This window comes from Dipteris shenzhenensis, chromosome 16 (genome assembly GCF_047967505.1).
Source record: "Dipteris shenzhenensis isolate YYH24624 ecotype China chromosome 16, Dip_SZ_1.0, whole genome shotgun sequence".
Taxonomy (NCBI): domain Eukaryota; kingdom Viridiplantae; phylum Streptophyta; class Polypodiopsida; order Gleicheniales; family Dipteridaceae; genus Dipteris; species Dipteris shenzhenensis.
Window position 1 is genome coordinate 9,788,022 of NC_141611.1, and position 9,814 is coordinate 9,797,835.

The following is a 9,814-nucleotide window of genomic DNA, read 5'->3' on the forward strand; positions in this document are numbered from 1 at the left end:
GATCAAACAATGTAGTTGCGTCATTTTGAAATGATCTTCAAATTTTAACTTCGAATCAAGGCACCACACAAGACATATTAGACCATATTGGAGTCTATATTAGCTTTTCTTTTAACACTCGAGCTATAATTTTGCATTTAAGTTCAAAATTTTGGGGGATTTGGTGGTACTAGATTGCATGCAATCAATTGGTATTTGCCCATATGTTTTAGCACAAATTTCTCAACATGGAGTGTTGTCTCTATATTTCTGGAAAGGGAATGTTTTGATGTATATTGCCATTGAGTTCATGATACTTGCCCAAACAAATAGCTAGAAATGGGCAAATAGCTAGGATCCTCAAGTCTTGAATTGATGGCTTCTCAAGTGAGACTTGTAAGTCACCAACTGCTCATTGATCCTCTTCTTTTCCTCTTTACATCACCCCTAGGTCAGAATTGGTATCAACTTCCCCCCTCCATACTTTTTCCATTTCATCATAGAAGCCCAAAGAGAATAATGATTCTCAATCAAACTTAGAAGGCACATCAAATGATTTGTTCACGTGACCTATAGTCGAAAAGTACCATCCCATTAGAATGTGATATGAGAGACTTGCATCCATCAGCAACTTTGCCCTCCATTAGAGCTAAAAGCCACCGGCCTTCTTTTGAGAAATAGAAACTATCAATTCTACTAGCCCTAAACTGAGTACCCCTCCTTCTATTTTTCCAGGAAAAGCCGTTCAAGCCCTCTAAGTCTAGCTCTATAGCATCTATTAGGCCCTTATCAAGACAAAGCTCTTCCCAAGTCTCTAACTATTCTCGCAACTCACCCAGCTCTAGAACTGGACTGGTGCAAATTAAGTAAACGCCCCCGTTAGCAAGCCTCTCAACTTGTAGCTTAATCACGTCAAAGTGTAGATAACATGTAGTAGTGTGTTTGACACCATTCTCATGCAAATCTCTCTTGGATGGTTTTGCCTCTCTCTTGGCCACATTGGCACACAAACATCCCAAGCCACCTCCCTAGAAAGTGGGGAAAACCCACTCCTAAGTTTTTGAGACACAGTGTTTGCATAAGAGGCCGTCTTTCTTTGGCAAGTCTTAATTTCTACCTCCTATCGATTCAATGTCGGCGGCCTTTGACCCTCCCCCTCCTCCAAAGCAATTGCATGTCTTAAAAAATTCATTGATCTACTAGTGCTCTTACCGAGTGGGGATGACAAACCACCTCCCCCACTTTGGCAAGATTGGAACTCATTGGGGCTCTGTCGGGAACTCCAAGGCAATCAACCTCACACCTCCTTTTCTTTAATGATCCATCAACGCCCTCTCCCTTATGGGAGTGCTCGAGCATGCCGAAGTGTACTACCAAGTGCACTAGAAACGAAGCTTGACAACGCTCAGCAGCTCACCCTCACCTTGCTCATCTATCTTGTGCTTTTGCTAAGCAAATTAAGGTATTCTTTTTAGAAATACAGCCTTATAAAGGGAAGTAGATCCTTTCCATGTGCCAAGTCTAGGGGCACACATGCTAGCTTTTCAGAAATGCTACCTTACATATAATTCACATAAATAGTCCCCTTAGTTCCATATAGATCAAAGGTATTCCACATAATTGAACTCATTTCAAAGTTACTCTCCTTTAGTTGGACATGTTTCAAAGGTATTCCCCATGTGACTCACAAGCACCAACACAATTTGTGTCTTTGCTAAAGGTCAATGCCTACTTAAGGGTGGGTCAAGGTTATTCTAGTCTAACATTGTGGTTGTGTTCATGTACCTTATCCCCTACTCTTCTAGTCTCCTTAAGTCCTCACAATGTGTACTAAAGAAGAGAAATAGAGTATCTAGCTATATATCGTGGAGCATGGTGGGCACTTGATTTGCCCAAGACACTCAAGTCACTACTAAATTGAATAAATAGCATCTAAGTCCCATTGCTGCCAGAAAAGGAGGGAGGACCCTTAAGTCCACAAACTTGCTAATTTATGGGTGATAATTTATGAAACCCTACATAAACCTTCTTTGGTCTGCTTCTTATATGCTTTCACCACTCAAGCTATGCATGTCTCGCATTCTGGGGGATTTGGTGGTACTAGATTGCATGCAATCAATTGGTATTTGCCCATTTGTTCTAGCACAAATTTCTAAACGTGGAGTGTTGTCTTTATATTTCTGGAAAGGGAATGTTTCGATGTATATTGCCATTGAGTTCATGATACTTGCCCAAACAAATAGCTAGAAATGGGCAAGAAACCTTGATGCAGCACAAGGTCAATCTTAGGAAAGAACTTAAGACTCAAAAGAAAAGTAACAATTGCAAATAACCTTGCAATGAAGAGTAAGGTTTATCAGCCATAATTTGATTCTTAATTACAACCACATTAGATGGAGCAAGCCATTCAGTAGATGGTTGTAAAAAAGAGCTTCAAGGCTAGAAGTAAATCTTTATGCTTTATTGTTGTTTGTGAAATGATGTAGTGTAACTACCACATGAGTGATATCTATAAGCAACATGCTTGGGATACATTGATGTGTAACATGGCTAAGCGGAGTAGATCATTTCCATGTGGTAAAGCCATGGGTTTACACACTAGCCTTTTAGAAATGTTGTCTCACATAATATTCTAGGTAACATTTAAAAGGTACTCTCTTTTACTTGCACACATTTTAAAGGTACTCTCCTTTAGATGGACACTAATGGTAGAAAAAACCATCCATCAATGTATTTCATATGGATTGAAGTTTGGAAACCCCATTTAAAATCTAAGAGAGGTTATTTTCAAGGTTTGAAACTTTACAAAATATCTTGCTTTTAAGGTTAAGATGAAATTACATCCTTTTTAAAGGTGATAGTGAATAGTAGCCTTGAAATTATTGTTGAGGCTAGGCGTATGCGCTTTTTAATTTTCAATACATAACTATTTTTTGTGTGAACACTTATACATGATTAGATGGTGTGCCGTCAAAGACACGTTGATAGTATGAGCAGATGGTGGCACACTAGTAGCTGATATTCAAACCTTGTTGAAGAAAGACCGAGGCTAGATCCAACAAAATTTGAAATGTTGGGACCTTTGTATTCATAAATGAAGACAATGTATAATAGAAAGTCTAGATATGAGTCTATGGTATCTACTATGGTAAAAGAGATGTAAAAACACCAAGGCCGTGTTTTTTGGAACAAGAAAGAGATACCAAATAAACTTGTAGGATAAAGATCAAGATAGGCACCAATAAAATTAAAATTAAAGGGATCTTTCTATTCAATACATTGAATGTATAAAAGTAAGTCTACGTATGAGTCCATGATTTGCAATCACTAGCACAACAGAAGGATTATTTATAGGTACCTTTCTTTACAAAAAAGCAATGGAAATATTATTCTTTAGTTGAAAGATTGTGATAACTTATAACACTCAAAGATTAAGTTAAGTCAAGTCGTGCCCTATTATGATGGGAGATGTTAAGTCTCCAATCATGATAGAACTCAAAGATTAAGTCAAGTCATGCTCTATAATGAAGAAGCCAAAGATTAAGTAAGTCATGAGCTATTATCATGTAAATTTTAAATTGCCATCATGAAGTTAATGCTTCCCAAACTAGATATGTGTTTTGATCTTGAGTTTTTTATCTTTACACATTCTCAATTGTGCAATGACTTTCAAACATAGAAAAGGAAAGCTCATTTAAAATCTAAGAGAGGTTATTTTTAGGTTTGAAATTTAACAAATATTTAAGTTTCTAGGTTAGGATGAAAATACATCCCTTTTAAAGGTTAGAGTGAATATAGCCTTGAAATTATTGTTAAGCCTAGGATGTGCACCTTTTAATAATGAATACATAAGATATGTTCTTTGTGATCTCTTATATACGAGTACATGGTGTGCTATCTAAGGTATATGAGTAGAAGGTGGCACATTAGGAGACATTCAAATCTTATCAAAGAAAGACCAAGGTCAGCTCTAATAAAGTTTGATTTGTTGGGACCTTCCTATTCATAAAGGAAAACAATGTACAATAGAAAGAGTGTAATGTTTCCCATCCATGGTGAAAGGGATGTAAAGAAAGCAAGGCGAGTGTCTTTTGGAATAGGAAAGAGATATTAAAAAAACTTTTGGTATAAATGTCAAGATAGGCTCTAATGGAAGATATTCAAATTTTGTAGGAGAATACCAAGGTCGGCTCCAATAAATTTTGAATTGTTGGGACCTTTGTATTCATAATGAAGACAATAATGTACAATAGAAAGACTAGATATGAGTCTATGGTTTCCCATCCATAGCAAAAAGGATGTAGAGAAAGCAAGGCAAGTGTATTTTGGAAAGGAAGAGATATTAAAAGTGCTTGTAGGATAAAGTCAAGGTAGTACAATAGAAAGACTAGAAATGAGTCTATGGTTTCCCATCCATAGCGAAAGGGATGGAGAGAAAACAAGGCCATTGTATTTTGAAAAGGAAGAGATATAAAAGTACTTGTAGGATAAAGTCAAGATAGGCTCAATAAATTTCAAATTAATGAGACCTTCCTATTCAATTAATTTAATGGGTCCATGATTTGCCATGGCTAGCACAACAAAATGCTTATCTATAGGTACTTGTCTTTACGAAAAAGAAATGGTACTTTTACTCTTTGGTTGAAAGTGCGTACCTATAGCACTAAAGATTAAGCTACACCAAGTCATGCTCTATTATGATGGAAGATGTTAAAGTCTGCCATAATGATGGCACTCAAAGATCACATCAAGTCATGCTCTATCATGATAGCATGAAACATTAAGTCAATTACTCTATTATGATGGGAGATGTTAAAGTCTCCCATAATGATAGCACTCAGAGATCACATCAAGTCATGCTCTATCATGATAGCGTTGAAACATTAAGTCGAGTCATGCTCTCTCAGAAAAGTAGTCAAAGATTATGTCAAGTCGTGACCTCTTATCATTTGTATTTTAAGTTGTCATCATGTGAGATTAATGTTGCCCAAACTAGATATTTGATATACTCTTGATTTTTCGATCTTACACTTTCTCAAGGGTGCAAAATGGTTCTTAAAAATAGAAACGGAGGGCCATGTTTAAAATCTAAGAGAGGATATCTTCAGGTTTGAAAAGTTTACAAATATCTTAATTTTAAGGCTATGATGAAATGATATCCTTTTTAAAAAGTAGTAGCCTTGAAATTATTGTCAAGCCTAGGGTTATGTGTTTTCAAAGTTTCATACATAAATATCATAAGAATTATTTTCTATTGTGAACACTTATATATATGAGTAGATGATGTGCTCCCGAAGGCATATTGAGTGATATAGGGATTGTGGCACATTAGGAGATATTCATATCTTGTTTGTCTTGTTGGATTCACTCCAGCTTTAGTGTGGAAACAATCCTTGTGGGAATTCTTGCGAACAACACATCAAAATGTTTCGGCTTCAGCTTCTCAAAACTACGATCATGATGAGCATCCTCATAGCAAAATTTGGGGGGGGCAACTCAGCAAGGAAGGGAAATGATGATGTGGAGATTTTGCTGGCATTTAAGAGGGGCATCACCCATGATCCTTTGGGGGTGTTAGGAGGTTGGAATGTTGGCAACAAATCTATGTTTTGCAAGTGGAAGGGAGTCAAGTGCACAGTTGAGTCTCAACGACACCACAATTCTATGCAAGTAGCCCATGTGAGTGAGCTAAACTTGACATCTAGCAGTTTGGAAGGTTCAATCACTCCAGCTTTAGGTGGGCTCTCGCATCTCTTCTCTTTGGATTTGTCTTATAATCGTCTCTCTCAATCCATTCCTCATGAGTTGGGATTCTTACAAAATCTCCACATTTTGTATCTCCGTAACAATTATCTTGTGGGTGGCCTTCCCACCACCCTTGGCAATTGCACTGCCCTCACGGATGTCCGAATCCATACAAACAACCTCACTGGTCACATCCCATATGAATTTGGGATACTCGCGAACCTTCAGACTCTGCTCCTCTGGGGAAACCAGCTCACGGGCCTCATCCCCTCCAACTTCGGCAATTGCACCCCCCTCATAGACCTTGACCTTGCTAGCAACCAACTAACCGGGGTGATCCCATCGGAGTTTGGAATGCTCACCAACCTTCAGACTTTGTATCTTTGGGGAAACCAGCTCACGGGCCTCATCCCCTCCAGCTTAAGCAACTGCACCGCCCTCATAGACCTTGAGCTTCATAGGAACCAACTAACGGGGGTGATCCCATCGGAGTTTGGAATGCTCACCAAACTTCAGACTCTGAATCTCTTGGGAAACCAGCTCACAGGTGTCATCCCCTCCAGCTTAGGCAACTGCACCACCCTCATAGGTCTTGATCTTGATAGCAACCAGCTAACCGGGGTGATCCCATTGGAGTTTGGAATGCTCACCAACCTTGAGGGTCTATTTCTCTGGGGAAACCAGCTCACGGGTCTCATCCCCTCCAGCTTAGGCAACTGCACCAATCTCAGAGAGCTTGACCTTTTGAGCAACCAACGAACGGGGGTGATCCCATGGGACTTTGGAGTGCTCACAAACCTTGAGATTCTGCGTCTTTGGGAAAACCAGCTGACGGGTCTAATCCCCCGGAGCCTTGGGAATTGCAGCGCTCTAACAGACCTAGAATTATCGTTAAACGAGCTGATGGGATGGATACCCTCGGAATTGGGGATGCTCCGTCGCCTTGCATTGTGCTATTTGGACGGTAACAACCTCACGGGTGGCATTCCCTCCAGCCTTGGCAACTGCACCTCCCTCGCTGATCTCGCCCTTTCTTCAAATAAGCTAACTGCTACAATTCCCTCCGAGCTCTGCAAACTAGGATCTCTTCAACGTATGTATTTTCAGGAGAATAGCCTCTCCCGGGCTATCCCGCCGGAGATCTCCAATTGCAGTCAGCTCTTCTTCCTCGACATTTCTGACAACCGGTTGCGTGGAGCCGTTCCCAATGCCATCGGCCAGCTTCCAGAATTAAGAAATCTGTATCTCGATCACAATACGCTCACGGGTCTCATTCCCGAAACTCTGAGCTGGTGCTTCAGACTCACAGATTTGGATCTCTCTTCCAACTCCCTCACAGGAAGCATCCCCTCCAACTTTTCAGCACTAGCTTCTTTGGGATTGGCGCTCAACTTATCTCGGAATGCTTTGTCCGGATCCATACCCCCAGGATTAGGCGGATTGTTCATGGTGGATACTATCGATTTGTCTCACAACTTGTTATCCGGTACCATCCCAGCAAGCATCGGCGGTTGCCTAGGGCTCTCTTTCCTCGACCTTTCCAGCAATACTTTGACAGGAGAAATACCACGGACCATCGGCAGTCTCAAGAGTCTAAAGCTGTTGAATCTTTCTGGAAATATGCTATCTGGATCTCTACCGCCACAACTCGCTGCTTTAAATTCCCTCGCACAGCTTGACGTATCCTTGAACAACCTCACGGGCAGCTTGCCTTCTTTCCTTGGACGCATGCCTGCCCTCACATATCTCAATGTCTCATTGAATGCCTTCACAGGTGAAATTCCAAATGTTGGCCTGTTTATGCATCTCAATGCTACATCATTTTTGGGCAACCCGGGCCTTTGTGGGCCGATCCTTCATAAAGTCTGCGAGGTAGCCATTGCAGGCCACCACAAGCTCGTTATCATTGTTACAGCTACTGCTTCAGCGCTGCTATTGTTGGGGGGATTACTTTGGTACTTCATCTATCGTCACAGTTCAAGATCCTCTAATGTGCTATGTCCAACCTTGCGCCGTTCAAGGCAAGAAAGGTTTACAGCTCAAGATCTCTGGACAGCCACAGAAGCCTACGATCAAAAAAATATCCTTGGTGCGGGTGGATTCAGCGTTGTTTACAAGGGCGTGTTGCCAGATAACAGGGTCATTGCTGTGAAAAAACTCAAAGACGCACGATCTTACGATATATTCCTAAGGGAGCTGCGGATACTTGGAAGACTACGGCACCGAAATCTGGTCAAAATCTTGGGTTACGTCTCTAATTTGGAGGTGAAGGCCTTGGTATTGGAATTTGTGAGCAATGGGAGTTTGGAGCGACACTTGTATGAAGCTGGAACCTGCCGATTGAGCTGGGAAACACGTTTGAAGGCAGCAATTGCTATTGCTCAGGTCTTGGTTTATCTGCACCATGACTACGGTCTGCCCGTGGTGCACGGTGACTTGAAGCCCAGCAACATCCTCTTTGATTCCGACTTTGAAGCACGCCTCACAGACTTCGGCACTGCCAGGCTATTCACCGATCTTTCCACTGGTGGAACCTCTCTCCAGCTATCTTCCACCTTCAAAGGCTCCATCGGGTACATAGCTCCAGGTAAAGCGCTTGCATTCAGATCTACTTTTCGAGAGCCCTGCAAGATGGGGATGAGATGGGGATTCAACATAATTTTTTTCAACATGCAAAATAATCCTATGTTTCTGTCTCACATGACATTGTATGTGCATTCTTTGTTTCATTTCCAGAGTGTGCATACTCTACCCAAGTTTCTGTGAAGGTGGATGTTTTCAGTTATGGTGTTGTATTGTTGGAAATGTTGAGTGCAAGAAGGCCCACAGATGAAAATTTTGGCATGGGGATGTCTTTATCTCAATGGGTGCGTTCATATTTCCCGGACAGAGCAATCGAAGTCTTGGATGAAGCTCTTCAAGGATTTGGAATCAATAATCCTCTCCATATCATCAGACTCATGGGCCTGGCTTTGGCTTGTACCGAGGAGAATCCAAGCAGCCGTCCTACAATGAAACAAGTTCTCATAGAGCTACTTAAAATAGAAACGGGAATTGACAATGCTATTCTCAACTATCCTGCATTAGAAAGCCTTGCTACCGCTGGCAGCACGAGTGCAATAAGTTCAGATTAGCATCAAAGGTATTGTTGTTCGATTTCAAAACGTGTTTATCCCCAAGTCTTTTTCATATGTGATCATTAATCGATGTGATGTCTGCCTGCAGGAATGTACAAGAACAATCATTCTTAGATGCAAAGGAATCAGTTGTGCCTATTGAAGCAGTAACTAAGGCATTGATGGCACCTACATACATTAAGAATAAGGGCCCAACATCATATGCATAATGTATGTACTGAGAATTTAGACATGAAGAATACATAAGCTCGGTACCATTACCAGTAGACTGCACAAGTCAAGTGAGTGTATTTATTTGCATGAGTATCTGATAGTTACCTAAGAAGCATGATCTTGGAAAAAGGTTGTAAGTACTTGCTGGCTCTTATGTAAATAACATGCAATTTGTTGCCCGCTCATGTGAAAGATCTTGAATGGTGTGGGCCAAGTCGGTTCTATTATTAACCACAAGCTTGTCACATGATGATAAAACGATGAAGTAAATGTGTACATCTAAGTGTCAACAATGACTGTCAATAGTCCATGTGGAAAATAGGGGACTTAAGATAACAGAATGGTCACAAGATTGAGACTATACACATAGTCACCAATGTTGCTACATTATGGTGAGTGGCCAATACGTGGGTAATTGATACCTCATGGATGCTCGCACATTCTTGTACTTTCAAGAACCATTATGATTTGGTGAGCGGCCAACACATGTGGGTAATAATATCATGTGGATGAGGCCATTCTTATACATTCAAGAAGTTAGACAATTATTGGAAGAGATTTTCACCTCACCTTGGTCAAATGCTTCTATAATTGTCCACAAACCAATACACATTGCATATTTATCTAAGACTTTGGGTGTTATCATATTACTACTCATTTGATCAGTTTGTAGCTAGATGCATCGAGCAAGAGAGAAAAGTTAGAGATCAACTTTCAAAAATCATTTTTGGAGAGATTGA

The 9,814-nt window shown here is 40.6% G+C and overlaps 1 protein-coding gene across 1 annotated transcript; it reads left to right on the forward strand.

Annotated features, from left to right (window-relative positions):
• The first annotated feature begins 5,436 nt into the window (after positions 1-5,436).
• LOC147892524 (uncharacterized) lies at positions 5,437-9,393 on the forward strand. Its single transcript, XM_087387424.1, has 3 exons — positions 5,437-8,311; positions 8,461-8,866; positions 8,950-9,393. The coding sequence occupies exons 1-2, from the start codon at positions 5,437-5,439 to the stop codon at positions 8,856-8,858; spliced, it is 3,273 nt and encodes a 1,090-aa protein (XP_087243550.1). The 3' UTR covers positions 8,859-8,866; positions 8,950-9,393.
• Positions 9,394-9,814: the final 421 nt, after the last annotated feature.